Source organism: Phaethon lepturus, unplaced genomic scaffold, assembly GCF_000687285.1.
Source record: "Phaethon lepturus isolate BGI_N335 unplaced genomic scaffold, ASM68728v1 scaffold21845, whole genome shotgun sequence".
Lineage (NCBI taxonomy): Eukaryota > Metazoa > Chordata > Aves > Phaethontiformes > Phaethontidae > Phaethon > Phaethon lepturus.
The window spans coordinates 16273-40013 of NW_010541467.1; the positions used below are offsets into that span (position 1 = coordinate 16273).

The window sequence follows — 23741 nt, forward strand, 5'->3', positions numbered from 1 at the left end:
AGCCACTGCTACCACCTGTTAGCACAAAAAAGCCATTCTAACAGCTTCACTTTCGTGCTGCTTCATGACAGTAGGAGTCAATTCACAGAATTATTTGCTTTTGTGCTTTCTAACCACATCAGAAAAATGTAAATGAGTAAACTGAAAGCCCTCTGTAGCAGAGACCAGATTGTTCTGAGTACCTCAACAGATAGAACAGGTGAGGTATTTGTGATTCACACAGATTGCTTCGATGCAGGACAGAACAATAGTCAATTTTATTCTTTTTAATGGAGGTAAAATGTCTTCCCCCATTGCTGGACAAAGACAAACCATTTAAACTATTTCTAACACAGTTATTCCTTAATTTCATGACAAGACGACAATTAGGTAAACCACATAAAATACTTGATTTCACATAATCACACAACCTCTTTTATAAAGAGTATTCCAGTTTTAAAATGCTCTTTGAAAAGTGTTTTTATTTGTCAAAGTCTGTGCTTCAATATGGGGAAATACACAGGTTGCGCAAGATCTTGCATATCCACTATTCCATGATTGTCTACTTAAATGCTTTGAATTGACCTCAACAAACAAGAGTGAACAAAGAAAGAAGCCCAAAACTGCAAGTGGTATTTTTCAAGTGGTACAGATCCCTCTATCAGAACCTGAGTCATCTTTTCCATATAATCAAGTGCCCATGGCTCGGAGTACCTCTTACATGAAGAATACTGGTGATGATTATTTACCTGATAAGACTATCAAAACAATTTATACAAGCTCTGATCACTTCACAGTGTTACTCAATGAAGTATGCATTAAACAAAGACTATGACTATGGTGGACGAAATTTAAAACTAGTTCTCTTACTGAAAAGTTCTGAAAAAGTAGAAGCATAGAAGGCTTGTGGTACTCTGTTACATTCTTCTAAATCATTAAACATTTATTTGCCAATAACTTTTGTTTTGTTTCCTGCTGGATTGGGATAATGATTTTTGCCAGTACTTACATTTATAAAAAGGAAATTGCACACACCTCTTGTTTTTATGTTTTATGTTATTGCATATTTCTTATAAAATATAAAACTATGCTTTTAGTCTGGGATTTTCCTTCAATATCTACTCTGATTCCTGACTTTGGCATGAGTCACTACGCTTGCTTCCAATATAGCTCTACTTTTGTATTCAAGAAAATTTTATTCAGTATTCTTTTTAGTCATTATTTGTTTAGCTTTTTTAACATCTTGGAGATCTTAGTAGTTTCCTTGCTTTACTTTACTACTAAACTACAAATTCCAGATCCTGATAGTAAGCTGAAACTAAGTGATAACAACTTAACTATTAAATTAGCCACTTAAGCTACAACTTAAAAAAAAAAAATTTAACTTACGATTTTGCACTGCCACCATCATCTTCCAAAGAATCTACAGAAAGAGCAGCAGTCAGAAAGAAAACCAACCTGCAGGTATTACCTACCTTTCTTGAAAATGGGTCATCCAGACCTCTCCTTTCTTCTTCTCGACGACAAAAAACGCTCTCTTTCTTCTATCTCCATTTCTCTTTGACGTTTTTTCTTCTCCAGTTCTTCTAGTTTTTTGACACGTTCCTGGTATTCACGCTGTTCCTGCTCACGTTTCTCACGCTCAATGCGTTCCTTTTCTTCACGCTCTGCAGAGTTGGAACATAAATGGAATGTATCACCAATACAAATTGTTAGTTTGCTGTATCCACACAAAGGTTACAAAACACAATCTCTCCCCCTTGACTCCTTAAAAAAAAGATAAAATTTAAAAATCCAAGCATTTCACAGGATGCGTTTAACTAACCATAGAACCTTTTCTCTGGAAGTATCCTAACTCAAAAGCTATAGGAAAAGGAACCCTGATACATCCAATTAATATGACATCTTGAACAACAACTAGTGAGAAAGGAAAGAAAATGTTCCAATACCCATAGGTTAATTTGATGTGTAGATCACAAATGTGCCAGCTAAAATATCGTAACTACCTCAAGCACGGTAGAGGATCCCTTCCTTAGAAAAGATAAAAAAAATACATCAGCGAGCAGTGTCAGAAATTTGATATTCAGGATTGCTTGATTTTTGTTTGGTTGGTTTTTGAATGTTGCACGATTATGAACTCTGATATACAAAATCTTCATCCACCAAGTGACAAGTAGGACAGAAATTTACCTTACAGGATGCCTATCCCTCTTCTCTTCTAAAGCCTTAAAACAGGCTACCAGAAAAAGCAGTTCATGAAGAAAGGCGAGCTGCTTACAATTCTTGAGTTCTTGATCTGACATCAATGTTCCCTATTTTCTTTAAGACATGCACAAACAAGTGGCCAGAACTCAAACTAAACAACTAAAAACAGAGACACAAATTTTTTTTAGCCTCCTTTACTCATGTCTCAGAGAAGGGGAGAGCAGGAAGCATTCATTTGCTTTTCTTTCCCCTCCTATAAAGCTTTACATTCATCTCTATGCTGCACAGGTAAGCATTCAGAAGGTACATTAGGTATAATGTAAAGGTACAGTATCTAACAGCAATGAACACAGTCTTCACCACTGACTGAAAGTGAAAAGACTTCCTCCAACATCATGAAACAGGGAAACCAGAAGTTAGCTGCGTACACATCTGGAACAGGTCAAGGATGCAAAGGATAAAATTATCACGTTCTCGATTATACCTTTAAGCAGTTGTTCTTCGCGTAATCTTTGTTCTTCTTCCTCCTTTTCTCGGTAGTAAGTAATGCGCCTCTCTTCTTTGCGTTGCTTCTTGCGTTCCTCCAAACGATTACGCCTCTCTTCTGCCAACCGTTCCTGGAACTGCTTGAGTTTATCCTGAAATACAAGGAATACACATGAAAACACCAGGACTGTAATGTTTAAGCACTAGACAGTTGCACAAATTGCTAAATAAAGCTGCACAGAAACACAAACCAACTGCAACATACTAACTTTGCTCCACTGAAAAACAACTATCTTTTCGCCATTTCAACCTTCCCTGCAACTGGTTTTGTATAAGGGAATATACTCTTACTTAGAAGACAGACAATCACGATGCACCATTTTAGTCCTTCTGCTTTTTCAGGAAAGGAATTACCTCAATAGTAATTTACCTGTACCTAAAATACACTACCTAAATTACCTATATTGTTGCAAAGAATCATATGCAGTTACTTAACTTATTTCAACATAATACATCTTTTGCCTTTTTTTTTTTTTTAAAAACCAGTTCTTACTGCAACATAGCCAAATAATCAAAGCTATAAACATCCTCAGCAAATGCAGAATTTTAAAAATGTAGAGCAAGAAACAAAGGCAAAGCTCCTTCTGTGCTTTCGTGGCCGAATTCGTTATCGAATTTTGCAAACATAAAACGTAACTTCAAGTACCAAATACTTGAACTGTCAAAATCATTTCCAGATTCAAACAAAAAGATTGAAACAAAACAATAAAGTATTTCTATCTGTTTCTCAACTTCAATATTATTGTCAGTATTAGTCCATCACTGCAGTAAGTCCAAGTACTTGTACAGATACAGTTGGCTGCTCATCCGCTACTGAATGATCTCTTACTAATAGCTGCATTGAAATAAATCATTCACCTATTTTTTATTTTCCATATAAGCTATCCCAGAAGTTGTCAAAAATTAATATCTAGGAATGGGTGCAAGAATATTTTATTTTTTAGTCGAAGCAGAAAATAAACAATTCCATAATTCTGAGTCATTCTAGATACTAATTTGTTTCTAGTTTTCATGAAGAATCACTGGGTCCCAAGTTTAGTTCCTCACTTTAGCGGAATATTTTATTATAATATCATGTCTCATGTACCTCATAAACTGTTCGTCGTGATGCTTTGAGCCTGGCTTCAAATAAATCTCTATCCTCCAACATCCTTGACAGTCTGTTCTTGTGCTCAAGGGCTTTCTCACGCTCCAACTGCAAAGTGGTGATCTAAAAATAGAAAATATACAATGAATTACAAAGTAAAATCTTAGTATATATATTTGCATTCAATCTACCTCAGCCACAAGAAATTTTTTCCGCCCCCCCCCCCAAAAAAAAAAAAAATTTTTTTTTTCCTCTTTCACATCCAAGACAGAAGATACTGCTGTCCACTAGCATAACAAAATTGTGATGCTAACACTTCATTCTTTGTATCAACGTTCTTCCTGTGGATTGAGCTGGGGGAAAAGACAGTGCAAAACTCACTATTTTTCATTCATCACTAATGGATTTTGTTATCTGAACAAAAAGTTCTTACCCTTTCTTCTTCCTGTTGCTCCCACAGCTCCATATCGTGCACTCTTTGCTCCTCATATGCAGTCTTTATTAAAGGAATTTCTTCTAAGCGCTTCGCTCTTTCAAAATAATCAATCTAAATAAAGATAACATAACTTGAGCATGTCATAAGGCAAAGAGCAAATCTGGAAGAGTCAATCTTCAGCATCCCCCAAAGAAAATCCCAATATCTGGAGACTTCTCCAATATATCCGATATATTATTGTTACAAAAGAACCACCACACTGGACCACATCAAAGGTCCACCTAACCAAGAACCTGCCTCTGTCATTGGCACCTAAGTGCACTCCTAGGCAAGAATGCAAGAATAGAGGCAAGCATATATACAATACTCTCTCAGCATCATCAATTTTCAGCTCCCGGCATTTCCTGTGTTGAAGTTTTTTTGTATGTAGTAGGCATTGGTGAATTCTCCTCTAGTCCTTTTGAACTAAAAGAAGTTTTTCATATGCAACAACATATTTTGGAAAGAACTTCCGTGTGTCTCTGGCTCACAGCATAAAGACCCACCTTCAACCTACAAATAGTTCTGAATATGGCTCCTACTAACTTCATTTGATGCTTCGTAGTTCACTATCCTTTGCAGTGCAAGAAAAGTGCTCCCCACTGTCAGCTGTTAAAACAGGTACTATCTAATAGACAGCTACCACATCCCCTCTCCAGAAGTCTTTCAGATGTCGGGGTACTAATTTACATAGACATTTCTCACAGAGAAGCCAATCCACATCACTGATAATTCTTGCTGGCCACCTCTTCAACCACGTCCTTTTGGAGATAAGGCTAGAACTGCACACAGGGCTTGAGATGCAGAACCACCAAGTTCTCATTCCTGACTAAAAACGTTAGGTTTGGAGCCCATCATTTAATATGTAAAAGTAAAGATTGGGGGATTTTTTTTTTCCCCTGCTTTTCCTACACAAAGTATTTTATATCTACGTAAACTGAACATCATTCAAAGACTCTTCCTTTTACCCCACAGCTGCTAGGCTTTTTTTGATGTTGGAAAATTCAACTTAGTTACACTAACCAGACCACCATTACTCATATGTTTGTTTTGACAGCTTCAGAGAACTCCAAGAGGAAGCCCTGGCTTACAATTTTTTTATAGAAGCTGTGCTGACCTTTCTGGGTAGATCATATTTACCCAGGTGACTACTAATTCTACTGTTTAATTTTCTCCTACTTTGCCCAGTATGAGCATCAGGCTTACAAGCCTGCAGCATAGAAGAGCCTCACTGGAATCTTTTTAAGTAATTTGCCACTTTCTAGTATCAAGCCAGTTTTAAGTGAATTACCAACAGTATCATATAAACTCTGTTTCATTCTTGAATGCTGTTGGAAGTCTGAGGTGAGTTCCACCTTGCCCAGGTTATGTCTTTCTATTTACTATGACAACATGTTCCTCACACTTTTATAGTCACCCAAGTTTCAGGCACATCCTCTTCTGCCATCTAGAAGGGCTCTAGCAGTGAAATTTCCTCTGTTTCAGTGAGAACTAATACAACTAATTAAATTTAGCTTCTCCGTAATGTCCTCACCTTCTGAGAACACTTAATCTTCTCTGCACATTTTCCAATTACAAGACTCAGTTCACATACAGCTTAAGGGTCCATTTTCAAATCAGGTCTATTAATTAGAACAGATTCGTCCACTGACACTAGCAACTCAGTTGGATTTTAACCTATTTACCTTTTTTCAGTTTCATACAATAGCATTTTCAACACCAATATTATATATATATATATCTGTACGTATGTATCAATATGGAGTTCACAATCACTAACTAAAGCCTTGTATAGACATGGTTTTGTACTCTTCCTACTTTGTACCTTTTTCTCCTGATTCTTCAGACGTTCCTGAAGTTCCTTCTTTTCTTTTTCAAGCTGTTCAACTTGCTTAGCCATAATGAAGTCAGGATCCAATTCTTCAAGATCCTACAACCAAGTAAAGTTAAACACAAAATAAAGCACACATTTTTTCTGTTACAAATGTGGTTTGTTTATTTATTTTTTATCTGCAGTTTTCCCCTTAACTTTTAAACTAATTTGCTTCAGAAACATTCTCCGTTTCTTCTCTTCCGGGTAACTTGTATTTTATTTTTTAAAAACTCTCTAAAGCATTTTTATCTTGAGTTTTAATTGAGACACAGTCCAGATACTACAAAATTGGATCTGCAGGTCTGTGTTGTATTTCAGATACTGCTGGGGGGCAGGGGAGGGGGGAAGTGTGGACACCGGATGGACTTACTTCCTCCAGGTAAAAAAGATCCTATCCAAACTGAGAATTAAGGTTTACTTACACTGTTGAGCAAATTAAATATTTAAGTGTCAAACTGTCTATAAGACTATGACTATTTGTCTATGACTGTTTATAAGACCAGTATAAAACTACTAAAGAATGTGAAATTCAGGCAGCCTAGCACTATAACACCAGAAACATAAAAAAACCCCCTCAAATCTCCAATAAGTAGTTGTCTACCTCAATATCAATATCTTTAAATGCTTTGGCTCCCAGTTCAGTCTTCTTGATCTGCTCCAAGCGCTCACGAACAGTCTTCTTTTTGATTTGTTCATGCTCTTGCAGGATACGCTCCTTCTCTCTTTCCTTTGCCTCCTGGCGCAGCCTCTCTTCTTCAGCTTTCCGGACTTTTTGTAATTCTGCTTCACGTTGTTCCAGTTCTTCTTTTTCACGCTGAATGTTTAAGCTTTCAAGGCGCTCTTTTCTTTCCTCTATAGTTTGACGACGTGCAAGAATACGCTGATGTTCCTTCCTTGAATTTTTTAGGAAGGCAGTGACTGCTAGCTGATGTTGTTCTTCCTTCTCTTGCTGAATTGAAATTAAGGATAAGACAATGATGTGAGTATCATCTCTTTAAAAAGAGGCAGAAAGCATAGCAAATGTTTCTCAAAGAAAAATCAAGGTTAGTTTTATTCTCCAAACTTGCCAACTGCATGGAAACACAACTGTAACTGCAAATCTAATCACTCATCCAAGTGGCATAACAAGGTAGTTATCAACTGACTACAACCACGTGCAAATGGAGAAAGCTGTCTGTATCAGACAATATTCTGCAACACATCTTAGGTATGGTATTTTCCATGCTTTCTTCTGTACAAAAATATTGCACACCCGTATGTTAGTGATATTTAAGACTCTAACTTAAGGGAGGGTCAATCTTGTTTATCTCTACATGTGTTCACAGACATAGCACCACAGGTACTGTATTTCACCAAAGCTCCTTTGTTCTTAACTTTTTTTCCCTTGTTTTTAAAGTTTTGGTTTCTTTCCAAACACACTAACATAAGAGAAGAATATCCTATTGACATAAAACACTATTTGTGAGATGATAAAAAAATTAAGTTTGTGTCTCAAGAATTGAGGTATAAACACCATATATAAAACCATTTTAACTAAATAATAAAAAGCACTAGACTTCTAGAAACTAGCCTATAGATGATTCTTTAAGCAGACTTCTCACTCCCCCACCACTCTCCTTCAGAGAAACCATACAGTTCTTTGGAGAGCTTCATGCTGCACATATGAAGAAGTAAAACTGTGCCAGCTCAGGGAGCTCTCCATTTTAATCACTCCAGCAAACAGCAAAACATTGCAGCCCAACCAGCTCACTACACCCCCTTAGTCATGCTGCTCTCAAAACGTGAGCTAGCTCACAGGTATTTTTAGTAATCTGTCATTTCTAGGGTATTCAACAAAAACACCCAGACTTTGTTGCAGATCTGTAAGCACTTGAAGATAGAGGTGACAGAAACACAATGAAAAGCTTTAGACGAATTTAGCGATTTTGTGAATTATAAACGCATTTAACAGAAATTAAAAGCTTTTAAGTACTTGAAAAAAAATTAAAAGTTTCGATCTGAACAGTGAAGGAAAAAAGGATATCAACTTGTTCTATAGCTTCTCTAACCACACAGATCGGTATTAACCTTGATACTGTACCCAATTTTACAAGTGTAATTACTAGCATTTATGTCTTATTCAACTAATTGCGCTAACATGTCAAGTATAAGACTATTTGTCTTTTCTATCTGTCAATGTACAAATAAAGCATGTTTTTTCTTTCAAAACAACCATCCATCTGTCTGATATCAATCGACAGTAAAACCTTTTTAGTGGAAAACCTACATGGAAGTATTTTCATCTTCAGCACTATAAAACAGCTAATATATGTTCAAGCTAACATTAGTAAGCTAGCACCAGGTATCACGATAAGAGTCCTATTTTGTGTGTTTATGTTTTAAGAATATTACTTAATATTTCAACATGGATAAAGAATCTAACATGGACATCTTGCCATCAGCTTCTTTTCCATATGGAAAAATTATTTGATATGTTTGCTATGAAATCTTTTATTCATAAACATAAAGCAAAAGAAAAAATTACCACTGCTCTTTTAAGAGAAGTGAAGGTTTAACTTGCCACAACCAAAGCATGCTGGAAATCCGAGATTGATTTACACCTTGCTCCAAAGGGCTCTGGAGAACCTGAAATGTGAGCTCATCGGTGAGTCCGACCTTGAAGCCAATAGCCCCAGTGAGGAAGACAGGGACAGGTCAGTTCTTGAGTTGTGGGATCTTTTGTTCATGTTTTTAGATTCCACTATGAAGTTACATTCCAGGTTCTTCACAACAGCAGTTTCTCCAGGAAGAATAAAGCAAAGAGGCTCTTGGATTTTCAAAAATGCATGCAAAATTTTAAACAAATCCTAGCTCTCTAGGCCCATCTATGGGTAAGTTATTACATGATATATCCTGAATCTGATATATGCAAGACTGGCAATTTAAACTCAGGCCTCTCATGTACATTTTGACATGACTAAACACTGACTAGTTGGGTGCATTAAGAACGATTTATTCTTCTTCACAAGCACGAATAGCTGACTACCAGCAGCCTGAAAAAAAGTGAAATTGAAAGGTACATCTAATCTGAGAAAAACACATTCATTAAAACATAAGATTTGGCATAAAGTGTTATTAGCTTACATTTCTACTTAATCCACAAGTATATAAATGCAGCCCATCATTACTGTCAAATTATATCAGAGATCATTACCACAGTGCTCTGAAAAACAGAGCAACGCACTTGTGAAAATAAATGTACAGAAGTACCAATCTCTGCCTACTCAAATCCTTGCAATGTCATGTTAAATTAATCACCAGGTAGCTCAATGCCTTTCCTATGTCAAATAGAGGTAAGCCAAGTAACTCCTTGGTATAATATTCAAGTATGATTTCATAACATCAAAATAAGCTTGTCTTGGCTAAACCAGAAAATTTAGATCTATTAGACCAGGTGAGTATGTAACAGATGCAGAAAGATACTTTGTCATTAATAAATACATTAATGCTACACTACATTTGTATACATTAACAGCTCAAGGAACAATTATTTGTTCTGAAGGGAGGGGACAGCTGTAACAATAGTGATTATCACTGCACTGAAAACAGATTACTGGAATGAGCAGTTTATCACACAAGCAAAAAATAACAAAAGGCTGTACAAGGGCAACAGATAAACATCACACAAGGCACTTGAGGGAATGTCAGAATTTGTCAACGTTTTCAGAAGACTTAAAATGACTTACCAGTAAGTGAGGAGGCTTAATGACTGCAAGAGCCTTAGCCAGAGCTGAGGACATAGCAGTCAATTGATTTCTAATTTGCTCAGAAGGCATACTTTGTAGTTGAGGGCCTAGTGGAGCATCTTCTCTAGTACTGTAATTCAAATCTGAGCCAAAACTCAGTGTCCGGGTAGTATGATCAAGGCGAACCTTTGAAAAATAAAATAAAAAAAAATCAAACCAAACAAACAAAAAAAACCACACAAGAAAAAGGCTTGTATTATTTATAACTTTTAAATAATTTCTCTATTGCTCTGCCAATGACCAATATGAGTCAACAAAAGCTCTAAGCAGAAACTATTACTTTCTTAAAAAAAAAAGTTTTAGCTATACCAGACTACGAGAAATGCCAAATTAATAAGAGAAAAATAGCACTGTGAATAAAATTGTTTAATTTGCATGATTAAAACAAAAAAATCACTGGAAGAATTCAACTTCCAATGATTCCATGAAACAAGCACCGCAAGACAAATTATTCTTGCCTCTTCCTCCACATTTGCAATACATGAAATAAGAATCCTGACTTTAACACAGACAATTTCAACATATCTAAACTATAAGCTAAAGTTATGTGTTAACCTAAATGCATTAACTCAGCTTTATGTAAAAACCTAAACGGATAATTACCAAGCAACCTCAACTAAAAACTACTTGTATCTCATCACCAGCTTAAACATTTCATTATGGGCTGTCATTCATTCTATACAGACAACTTTACCAACAATGCAATCTTCAACAGCAGCTGAAACATCTCAGACATCAGTGCACACCTCAGACATGGGTGTTTTACTTCAGTCACTTGGTTAGACAAAAACCAACATCAGCAGCTGCTAGATCTTCAGTCTTGCACAAGTAATTCAGAATAGTCAGAAATTTGCATCCCTGTTTGTTAGACTTGCTTTGGGATATTCTGGACTAAATGACTGGGGCTCACAGGGCAAGTTTCAGCAAATTTCATTTCAGCTTTTACTTCTACTGGACGTACATTATGGTTGTTGACCTAAATAAAAAATACACACCAGAACGCAAATAATAGCCAGTTCTTAATATATTGTCACATGCATCATTTTCTCTAGTTTATCTCCATCTGTCAGAATCAATTGCGTTCCTTGGGTTCACTGTCAACCAGTTAGTTTTTATCCAATGTAATACACGTGAATCCATACATGTCACAGAAGTGTTTTTACAGCACTTACTTGTAAGTCACAATGTCTGGCTGCATCAACGATACTACGTTCCAGCTGGAAAGCATCAACAAAAGGAACCAGGGTAGACAGACGAGAAAATTCAATGCTTTGATAAATCTGGGCCACCTGTATGTGAGCAGAAAAGTTAGGTATTTTTCCTCATTAAAGAGAGATCAGAAATACAAGCTGTTGCACAGGCTCTAAAGCTAACTTACTAAATCATCAATAAATGAATGCATACATATCAATACAATTACAAATATTCTTTCAGGATTTTATTTCTGTACTGTATTCAAACTTAACCTAAGATTTACGCCATTCCTGAATGGCTGCTTTGTATGAAGGAGACTGGCAGCAGTAACTACACACAGCTATGCTGCTAATTAGCCTTCAACTATTTCTTTAGCACATCAGAAATAACACTGCTCGTCATTTGTAACGAAAGCAGGTCAATGAAATGTGCAATTTAGGAAACATCTAGACACAAAAAAACCCACAACTAAAATATCCCATCCAGACCTTACTCCAAAACTCAGTTTTAAGGAACAATGAATTACCTTAAATAAGACATCATAGATCCATAAATAAGAAAATCTATGCAAGAGATTATGCCACTGTATGCAACCACTATTAATTATATAGTTACTATGGCTGTACCTAACTGATGTACAGACCTAAAGATACAGGTTATATACTGGAAAAAAGTATTTAAAAATCATAATGGTCATCTATTTGATGGAAAAAAATTTACTTTGGCATATAAGTTTCCAACTTAATGTTTCTCCAAAGCATTTTCTAACTTATGTATACTTTAGAACATGGATTTTCTTTACTCATACCTGCTGCAGAAGGCGAAGAATGGTATTGTTTTGCAGATGAGGAACATAGAGCTGCAATTCAGGTTCCTTTTCAGCTTGGTCTTTCACCCAGTTCAGAACCTATGAAAATTCTGAAAAGTTACTCTATCTGCATCAACCATTAAAAACTTCAACATTAAAGCAGGAAGAGATGTTCTTAAATACTTCTGGTTTACAGCTCATGAAACAACAGCGCTTCTGTCCAGATACTACAGTGTTTTACTGAAGTGTATCTCTTGATCAGAACACTTTTATTTATAATGGATAGCTAACATTTTTTGTATGAAGGCGACTGACAGTACTGGCAACATTTACCACACTGCTAATTTACCTTCAAGTTCTTTTTAGCACCTCAAATATCTTTGTTCCCACTATCAAAGAAAAAGACCGTGACGTGCTTCATCAACTGCAGAATTTTCAGTAACCTAATTAACAGCTCTCGTGTTATTTTACCTCCCAATACTCTACACTTTTACAGTAAAAACAGTCATTGATATATTTTTCCACTTCTGACACAACCCACTTGCATGCATATACATGTGTGCACTCACACAGTTTTCTCATTTCTGCATCTTTAAACAAAATTTAATACAGTATCATCTCTACCACCAAGACCTTTTGATATGTTCCCAAAACTCCGCACCTTTATAGGGGTTCTCTGAATAGCACCCTAGAGACCTAAATGGATTTTCATTCTGTTTGAATAATCTGGTACACTATGTATATCAGATGTTACGTACATGTCATTGTAATGGAATTTGACCAAATAAAGCCTACCAGTGAAAATTCTGGAAATAGAAAAAGCTAGTTGGTATTTACTACAAATTAATATTTGAATAACAGGCTATTAGTCAAGACCAGTTACTATATAGACAGAGCTACAAAACTTACCTTGCTAACACGGCTACATAACTTGAGCGGGTGAAAGTCTACTTCAAGCCAATTGTAAAGTTCTTTCACTTCTGGAACAACATATTGCACTACGTTGAACCTTACCTACAGTCAACAAAAAAAAATTCCAAAAGATCTCAAAATAAACACAATATTAACAAATAGTTACCTTTAAGAATTTTATATTCAAGAAGTTAAATAGGCACCACATGTACCTTTTAATACATGAGACATTTTTTATTACACCATTCTTAATTGCAGTGATGATAACTATGCTACACCATTTAACTGTATTTAAAAATGGAAAAGTAGACAAAAGACCATACAAACAAGATAAATATTTAGACTAGAGTACCACCCTCAACTTCTTAGCCATTTCTAAGACACAAGTCCTACTGCACAGATGCAGGCGCACATCCAAACTAAAACCACACATCTCAGTTCATGAGTAAACTGTTGAAGCTTTAACTTGTGGTTTTAAGGCACACTGGAGAGGTACCAGCAGAATTAATGCAAATTGTAAAATGAACCTTGAAAGTAAGTTTTAGGCATGCATGCGAATGACTGCAAGAAATTCAAACATCCTCTGAAAATACCTAACTATGACTGAATGCCTGATTTGCTTATGAATATCTGGGGAGGTCTGAAGATAGATAAATCTAGTCTCCCTTCAAATTAAACACAAGGAAGTTTTCATAATCACTTAGGTCCTTACAGTCCTACTTGATATCTGACTTGTGCTTATCCCAAAATAATTCAAAACATGAAAATAAACACTTGGTTCACTTAATTACACACCTTAGAGTAGGGGAAAAAAACCCCAAAGTTCTAGCTCACAACCCTTTTCAGACACCTCAGAGTTTCAAAATGACATTTGTTGCTTGGGTGACATAAAGGACTATACTGTATCTGACTCTCCACTGCACACAAGCATTCAGGCCTCCTGTAATTGCTGCCATGTCCAAACAGTCCTTCTTGTGAATCTGGAATTTTAACACTGTACTGTAAGTCATACAATTAACCATATAGCTGTTCTAACTTTTAAACTGCTGTCCTATAACTAAGCACAGTGCTCTAGAAAGCAGTCCAAAAAGAGGACGCAGTGTTCAAAAGCTGTTCACCTGACCACCACTACCTACCATATCATTAATGAGACTGCCACGTGTAGGTGGGGCCTGAAGACCCAACAGGGTTGCCAGACGTCGTTGTTTCTCAACAATGATGCCATCCATATCCAGAAGGCGAGCAATGTCAGTTCTCTCAGGAGTTATAGGAATTGACAGAGTGGCCAAAAGGACTCGAGTAGACATCCTGTTGACAAAGTATAACCACAAAAGATGAACTGCAAGAGAACACTAATTAATTCCTTTTCATATATGTGCCAATTCAAGAGTAGTAATGAATAGTATTCATGATGCAAAACTGTGTAAAAATATCAGCAATAACAGAAAAGACACCAACTGTGCAGTAAGAGTACAGAATGCAGTGTTCTTCAGTAACCAGGGGAAAGATTTTGATAACATCTTTCATTATTTACACACATGCATATACATATGTATATACACAAAGAAATTATAAAACAAATTTAAGCCACCTCTGTAAATATCAAAATACTATAAAATAATGAAAACAGCAGAAAGCAGCACCTTTGAAAACTTATTTTAGGTACAAATCCATCTCAGTCATTTTGATTGCATGGATTTAAAATTTACTGTGCAAACCAGATGTACCTTTCGATGTAACAATACAAATGACATTAAATATTTAAATTCTGACCTTAGTACCCAGATGAAAAGGAATATAAGAATTCCCATATTTATTCCTACCAGATTCTGATTCTATAAAGGCCTGTATGTGAACTTCAGAGGTTAATGCAGTCAGTGATTCTGCATGCCTCAAAAATCTTGCCAGTATCATACTTGTTACCAAAAAATTAAAGGCCATTTGGCTATACAGGCTTTTATAATTTGAGGGAAAACTTGTACCAGTTATAATGAAATCTTGTGATATAAATACCACCACTCAGAAGGGAAAAAGGAAGCAAAACACGGATACTTACTAACTTGCTTAGCTTCCCAGTCAGTAACAGAGAAGGAAGCTTAACTAAGGTGATCTTGAAGTTTACATTATTTACACTGTAGCTTTGTAAAATACCCTTCTTGCTCTAAATTTCTTTTCAGGCAATTTGTACTGGCCACTTTAGTGCTCCTATGCTCATAGCCATACATGTCATCTGCTTCTTTTGGGGTACCATTATTTTTGAACATACGGGGTTAAAAATAAAATCTAAGATCACATTAAGTATCTTTCCCCACCTCTGCATCTCCTCTTGTGTAAGATTCTTTCGCATTTCTCTTGATAAGTGATAAAGTCGGTGAAGTGTGGATGCATGAAAGAGAGCATTTCCTGATTTCCAGAAGACAGTTGAAACTTTGTGATAATAATTTGCCATCAGTTGTGGTTTGGGTGGTTTCTTAGACAGTGCAAATAGCCCATGAATATCTTCCACTGCTTTGAAAGCTTCCTAAAATCAACCAAATATACTACTTTTAGGAAGTTTTTTGCAATACCCAAAAAAGGGAAAAATACACATTCACTAAAGGTTAAAAGACTGTAATATATTTAACACCACTGAAAGCTGTGATTTTCAGTTTTGCCAGCTACATGAAATGAAATACTGCTTTCCTAATAAAGAAGTTATTTGAACATACTGCAAATCCATTAACTATCTGCTTAGAATTTGGTAGTTAATGATTAGTTCACATAATCTTTTGAAAACTGGTTTCTTTCAGATTTTCAAGCTACGAACCAAGGCCAAAAAAAAGAAACAAGCCACCTACAGAATAACAAAAATTCAACTATTTTACTATTATACCAATTCTACTGTCTACTGGTTTTACCATTTTTTATAATTTTTGTGATAAAAAATGGGTATAGTTTCCCTAAAAATACATATAATCTTGGAAATACCTTACATGTAATTACTTACATACCTAAAAAGGAAACAACACAACAGAGAATGTTCTCCAAATTCACAAAAGCAAAAAAATTACAACTTTGTCTTTAAGGAATTTAACATTAGAAAGGTTGGAAAAGCAAAGCGCCTCTTTGAAAAATTTGCTTTGCTAGTGCCCTCGCTGGCTAGACGCTGACATAATTCAACCAGCAATGCTGGGGGCCCAGCCTAATAGCAGGCTTTTACATTTACCAACCACTTCCCAGTGATCTAGTCCCTGCGAATGCAAGATGGCAGAGGTGAAGGTCTCATCAGCTTCTCATTTTCACAACTCAAGATGACTTCAGCCACTTTACCATTAAGTACTACCAGCAGAAGCTTGGTTCAAAACGTTACGTGAAAACAGCAATCCGAGGGACATCAGACTAAGTATTCAATATGCATGTAATACTGCATGCTAGATATTAAAACTTTACTCTTCAGCTATTATCCTGTCTTTACCTTGGAGTAAATACCATGAAACATGATCTGTGTGGAACAGATTCTGGAAAGGCTATCTATACTACAGCGTGATTACAAGGAGCCCTGCTGCATACCTGCCACAGCTCCATGCTGATAGCACTGTCAAGCTGCACAAGCCTGGTCTCCAAGTGCATCGACTGACTGTCAGGATTGTTGAGGTTGATTGCTGTGCTTTGGTTATGATGACGCTGGATCTGCCCCAAATGCATTCGCAGGTTATCACAGAGTTTACGGAACTCAGCTTTACGCGTGTACTGCAGGCAGAACTTAAAAGCTGCAAAAATGAACAATATAAATTAAGAACGCTCACTAATGGTGACTTCATGGTAGTTCTAAATGGAATTCAAACATGTAAGTCAGTATGTTTAAAGAATCTTCATTCACAGTCCAAAGGCATATCAAACAAGATGCAATCTAACTATCACGCATAATGAAGAAGTGACAATGCAGAGCACTTCCATCTTGACCTCAAAAAATGAAGATGCTTCTACATAATTAAGCTTAAGGAGCAAAGGGAGTATTTAGACTCTCTTTAAAAATGTTCTAATTTAAGCAACGATTCTAGCTTTTATTTTGAACTAAGTGCAAATAAAATTCTGTGAATGGCATGAATTCAGGTTTTGGCTTTGTAAAGTGTGGGGAAAAAAATCCTCAAGTCATGTATATATGGTAAAGTTAAATGAAGCTTTCAAATGTCTGGAAATTACACAGAAAAAAATTATCTTTGATCCCATAGTTCCTTGCAAAAATCTGTTCTTGCTTTGCCACTGTCACTCTGAAAATTCTAAAGTATCTCTACGAGAAACAGGCAAAAAAGGAAGTCTCAACACCGTAGCACAAAGACTTAAATACAGTAAAGCACCTAGAACTCATCTGACAGTCATCTTTCCTAACTTACTTGCACAACTTTAATCCAGAGTTAAAAATCTAACAGACTCTTTTTTTTCAAAAATAGAGCTCTAAGTTAAACAAAGGAAAACGTTTTTCTGCTCATCTCTCACCCATAAGAAAAGATTAACATGTAAGCATTCTTATAAATTCAGTTTTTGCAAATTAATGTCAGAAAGAAAGAAACTTGACTTTTTTCTATTACCTTCCACATAATATTTTGTCAAGTTACATCTGTGTCAAATCTGATAGCGCATCGTAATTTTACAGTACCCTTTGTGTACACTAATTTCTGAAGTTAGCTAACACAGAATACGTTAATGAAGACACATTTGCCATTCTGGGTAACAAAGTGAAAACACAACTAATTTTGATCAGTAAGTTAGAAAAAGTAAAGACACAGCACCAGTAATTCTTATATTCTCAGTATGTCCGGGAAAAAATAACTTTTTCCTTGCAAGTTCTGTTACAAGAAAATATCAGTGTCCAGAAACCTCAGTAATTTTAGGGAACTTCTGTAATTTTAAGAACAGTATGTGTGCACATACGTATGCTTAAGAGATTAATGTATTTCCAACTCTGAAGCAATATCCAAGCAGAAATAACCTTTAATTTTCTAGTTCTACGGGATATAATACAGAAGTCCCAGATCCCATTATACTTTAAACTTACACTTTTTCCACTTACCTTGCTGTGCAATATCATGGTACAGGCGTTCCACTCGAGAATTATTTCGGAGAAGATCCAAACATTGTCTATATGATTCCCATAGAAATTTAACCCAGGGTGTCAAAAGCAGTCGGTCAGTACGATCCTGAGTGTCTTCTCCACTTACAGCACTCAAAAGAACACTATAGTTGGGGCAGGCGGGTAAGGAAGAAAAAAGGAAAAAAAGAAAAATAAAAGGGTTTTATTCCCTACAATTCTCACCAATCTTTCTTATCAAGATCTAAGATGAGACTGGATGAATCTGAACAGCTAATTGCTGCTGAACAGTCTACTGCTTATTTTCAAATTGGTCCCTCAGACTTCTCCCTTTTGCTTTAAAGGATGTAGATAACTTTTCTTGCTGATAAGTTTCCACCTTTGGCCCCTGAATATATGACTGACATGTACAAGCTCCAGAGGTAAGAGACGTCAAAAGCTTTTGTATCCTTCACCTGAGTAAGCCAAAGGAAACTAATTCCAGGATTTTCACCTTCCCTCTTCTACCAGGGAGCTGCACACTGTACTTAGATTCAAATATCACGGTCTACTCAGATACTTCCCTACTTGCTGAAACTTCCTTTTTAGTCACCAGCAATGGTGCCAGAGAGCTCACTTCTTGTTGACATTATGACACAGAAGCAACACGTGCCTTATGATCTAGTTTTCGATGCCTGCAGAATACTTACACTAAAGTATCAAATCCTTGAAAAATTCTGACATTGAAAAGATGCTTAAAGATGTCAGAAGTAAGATACAATAGTCTCGCATTTAGGGGCAGTAACTGCGTTCCCTAATTCAATTTCTTCTACTTCAAGATTGCAAAGGATTGCTGAGACACTGAGACAAATTCAGCATTATGGCCCACATGATCCCTTTCTGCTAAACAGTCCGCCCAGCATGACAAACTTACAAGAATCATCTTCCCTAAGCCTTCATTTATTAAAATCCTTTTTAAACTATGCTTCTAATGTAAGCTCTCAACTCTTGTAACTCTCTTCTACTACACTGCTACCAGTTCTAATTTACTTCCTTGAGCATTAGTACTACATACAATATTGAAGACAACATTTCACCAGTGCCTTCTCCAACAGATCAAGCAGTGAATCCAGAAAAAAAAGTATAAGCAGTCTAGAAAACAAGACCTAAAAAACACTAAAGAAACTGTGGTGTTCAGATAAAGAAGTGTGACTGAAAACTGATTTTCTAGTTCTCAGTTATATAAAAGAGTATCAGGATAAGCACAGTCAGTCAATCTTCAATATCTAACTATTAGTGGTATTCCTCTGTAACAAAGACTATTTCAGGCACTGGAAATAACATGAATGGCACTGTCATCCTGGAACAACTATTGAAGACATGTCTGTAATCTTTTCATCTTTTGCAACCAATGAGTTCCCAACTTCTACCAGAGAGCCTTGCTCTTAACATGTAAATCCACAACCTTCTACTCCATGTCCTTGTAAGTTTTATTCAACTACTGTAACTCTATTCTTATAGTCACCCACACAAGACAAAATGTCCTCTACTTGGATAATTTCTTCCATTTTCTACCATCAGTAGATAGGACTTTGACTTTTTCTAGTTTCTGTGACAAGATTTTAATTGAAAGAATTCTCACTAATTTCACTCTTGCTTCATATCTCCTTTCGTGATTAGACTACATGTCATCAGTTTCTCACTGGACAATGTCTTAGTCCGCTTCCAATTCAACTGCAAACACCCCTTCTGGTATGGTATCAACAGCTCTACTTTTCCCTGGGTTAGATCCCTGGCATTTCTTGAATTTAAGAAATTAAATTACCAAATAAAGTTCTAACATAATTACATGTCATCTATCCTTTGGCAAGCCTGTGCTGAATTTTGTCTAATTTTTAACACCATGTACTACTTCCTTCCTTCAAAACCCATATTAAAGACCTGAACGTTATTACGATCAAAATAACAACACATCAGCAACTGTTCAGACTACTACGCAGTCCTACATATAGCTGATGAGAAAACATACTGACTGTTCAGATGGGTATCTGCAGAGCTTTAGTGCCCAAAATATCTGCTGATATTTTTAAAACTCTAGGATAGAAATTATGCTGTCAACCAACATGAAGAGAAAGCTGATTTCTCCATTCACCTCAGACAGGGTAAGTTCCATGCTCTAAAAACCTATGTCTCTTTTATTCCAGAATCAATATTCTTACAAAATATTGCTTTAATCTTCAGACCACACCTAGGATGGCTGATCTCAACTCATCTCCTCAGAATTTTACCACTATTCTTTCTAGAATTCTCCGCTTATGGCTGAAGATCCTTTTGTTACTTCTTTTGATATCTCCGGCAAGTTTTAATTTGGTTTGACTTATGGAAATCTTAATTTATTCCCTACACTTCTGATTTTTTTTAAAGGATATGGACAGATGGCCTCTTCCAAACTCAGCTGGAATGGTTTAAAACATTTCTTCATCCCCACCTTGTCATCCCTCTTCCATAGATGTCACCACATACATAGCTGCACTATCAGAGTTAACATAAGCATTCCCTCAATCAACATATTCATCCGAAGAACACAAATATGCAACTGGAGGTAACCACACTTTGCCTGAAGTAGATTAGAAGTTCTGCCACAAACCATTCTGACAATAGAACAGTGACTTCTCACAGAGCTGGAGAGTGGTTTCATCCTAACCTGGCACTACTTGCTTAAGCAAGGTCTAAGTGAAGGTCTATACACAACCTAAAGCAGATAATATTTAATGATCATTTCTTCTATTCCTTCTACATTCTCATTATCCATACAATTAGTTATAACACTCTGAATTTACTTTTTGTGCCCTTCTTATCCTCATCAGTTACCCAAGCAAGTATAAAGTAACATTATCTTTTGTTTGTACATCACAGTGTGGTCAGAAAGACTGGAGGTTATCACACAGTAATTAAATTGGCCTAACAAAATTAACAGCATTTGTACATCAACTGATAAAGAGCAGCTTTCAATAATAAACTCTCCAATACCATTACAGATGCAAATCTTAGTAGACTGTAAAAAGCGGTGACCCAACTCCCAGAACAGCTCCCACTGTATCTACATTTTCTATTCTTTACTACTTTCTTTCTTTCCTTTACTCACACTTAGGATTTTGTTCAATGCAAAGTACCATTCCTATTCTTTTTCCTACCTTTACAACCTCTAGAACACCACTAGTATTCCATTTCCAATACACCGCCTTTGTATCTCAGTTCTCCAAGCTGTCAATATCCTTCATGAAAATAAGGATACTTTGCTGTGAAGTGACACATTTTAAAGACCGGCCACTTACCTTTCTGGAGTTTGAATGTTATCCAAGTCTTCTATGTCCAGTACCATCTGCTGGGATTCTTCCTTAGCTGCTTCTGTTTTTTCTTCAGCTAATTTTAAATAGGCTCGAACAACATCCTCCAAAGATTTGATGTTCACCTACAGCAAAGGCAGAAAATGGGAAGATGTTTACACCCACAATAGGCAACAAATACTTAAAACGTAACTACTACAAAACTAGGAACATCTAAAAGGCAGATTAATCCTAGCTCAAGATCAACCAGTTACTTTTAGATCATATCAGCTGACATATACCATGCTTGCTACAAATAAACAAATTTAAAAGATTTCAAAAGCCATACCTGCTGGCAAATATTCTTGTACTGGTACAGTCCTTCTTTTGCCAGATGACTCTTGCGGAGATCCACACAGAGTTCCAGGTACTTCAGCATAATCGGCTCGTGGATCTTCTGCCATGTTCGGTGTTTTTTACTTTTCATAACATCATAAAGAACATCAAGGGCAGGCTGCTTTTTGCCGACCTCAAGGAATTCTGAAAGTAAAATCCAATTAGTAAAAGACTCGCAAACCAGAAGATGCATGTTTTTATGCTTGACACTGTAAATGTTTAGAATTTAATCAACTCTAACCAAAGTTCATTGATGGTTTGATTTAGCTGGCCATATCAAAAATGTTGGCAGATGCAACTGCAGTAGCAGTCTTTTAATAACGTTAACAGGCAAATGAACACAGACCTCTCCATTAACATGAAAATTTCAGGATCACAGAGATGTCTCTCTATCCATCAAGGCATAACTAAGCACTTCATACATATTGATAAAATACACACATCCAGTTTTAAAGCTAGTTTTGCCAAGAAGGACAGTGAATACACACAAGGCTTGTAGTACCTGTCAACATCATTCAACAAGATGCAAACCATCCTGTGAATTTGACTTAAAAAAAAGTCCTGCCCTCAAAGAAAGAAAGAACAGAAGAAACTTCATTCAGGAAAGTTGTTTGGGTTTTTTTTAAACTCAGATTGTCAGTTTACTGAACAGTTACACTAAAAGCTGCTACAATCCAACTGAAGGGTCAGACATTTTTTATACCAGCCTTGCTCCTGAAACCAGTGTCCTGTTTATTCATTCCTTAAGCAGCTGCTGTTACTAACAGGATCTCTCAGTATCACAGCAACTCCCATCTATGATAAGTCGCATGCTCTGCTCAGTACAAAATACAGCAAATCCTGAAGCAGCACTGCCAGCTACCAGCATACACACAGGCCCTACACTGAATATACCCTTAACTGCAGAAAAGCAAGGCAAAAGGACATTGAGAATGGAAAGCAAACATGTTAAAAGATAAAGAGAAGTCGAGTACAGCTAAAAGGAAATGTGTGTATTCTTAAAGGCTGAAGGGTGGAGTCAGTATTTTCCATGAAGTACTTTGGAAATCACTACATTCCTAAAGAAATAATGGCAGAAAGGATTAAAGTAAGGGCCTGCTCAACGTGCTCAGCCATCAGACAGAGCTTCTAAGTTTTGGAATCTTAGAATCTAAGTTAAACATGGCGAAAAGACATGTTTTGAAAGCAGCAATGCTGTTTTAATTTAAGGACTGCAATAGCACATATTCTGGTCTTAGTTTCTGTAAATAATGAGCTTTCTTAAGATGAGCAAGTTACCATATAGAAAAAACATACTGTTACACTTAAAGATAATTAAGGTTCCAATGTGACAGTATTCAGCAGTATTTTTTTTTTAACTCACGCAGGGAATTTTAATTAAGCTATCCTCCGTCCCATAATTTAGTTATTATATCTCAGTGCTGCTTTTGAGGCAATTACTGCTCAGCTTTACACTTTTTTATTTATGAAAATAAAGTCAAAAGGCAAGTTTAATCTTGCAACAATGCCAGGCCATTCCAACCACAGCTCTCAGTGGTTGATAACCAACTGGACAAAGCACAAAATTAATCCATATTGTTTTGCAACCTTTAATTAACTCTGGTCAAGCAAGTCCTTACCAGTAAGTCAAATAATTAAGGCTAATTTAACAGACACTGCAGTAAAAGCCTACACAAAGTGAACCTGGAGAGTCAAATACAGCACACATCACCATTCCTTGCAGTAGAAACTGTAAGTTACAGAAACAAAGATTTGTAACAGACAAAATGTAAAACCACACCCCCTGAATTGCTGTCAGAATTGAATTTTTTTCTATGTTTTTCTTTTATGCCACTTAACATGCTAAAAGGTATCCAAAACAGCAACTGAAGCTCTGAGAGGACATGAACTAGCTGATACCCATTGACAACTCATCTACTGCTAACCTAAAATCCCAAAGTAAGCTAGATTTTCAATCTGAGGAAATGTATGTCATTACAGAAGGTGACAAAGATGTCATGCGTTATCCAGTATCTCTAACAGAGAGCAAACTCATTATCTGCAACAATAAAACACTCCCAAAAGCTGCATTACATCCTTGACTACAAACCAATGCCGCATAGTAACAA

The 23741-nt window shown here is 36.3% G+C and overlaps 1 protein-coding gene across 1 annotated transcript in view; it reads right to left on the reverse strand.

Moving 5' to 3' along the window:
• EIF3A (eukaryotic translation initiation factor 3, subunit A) overlaps positions 1–21775 on the reverse strand; it is a 31624-nt gene extending 9849 nt beyond the window's left edge. Inside the window, 17 exon segments of the mRNA XM_010287748.1 lie at positions 1455–1502; positions 1504–1646; positions 2669–2822; positions 3818–3940; positions 4251–4364; positions 6118–6222; positions 6767–7114; positions 9891–10076; positions 11123–11239; positions 11953–12051; positions 12862–12966; positions 14001–14172; positions 15177–15385; positions 16414–16613; positions 17915–18078; positions 21247–21383; positions 21587–21775. Coding sequence (XP_010286050.1) covers positions 1455–1502; positions 1504–1646; positions 2669–2822; positions 3818–3940; positions 4251–4364; positions 6118–6222; positions 6767–7114; positions 9891–10076; positions 11123–11239; positions 11953–12051; positions 12862–12966; positions 14001–14172; positions 15177–15385; positions 16414–16613; positions 17915–18078; positions 21247–21383; positions 21587–21724 — 2562 coding nt within the window. The 5' untranslated portion in view covers positions 21725–21775.
• Positions 21776–23741: the final 1966 nt, after the last annotated feature.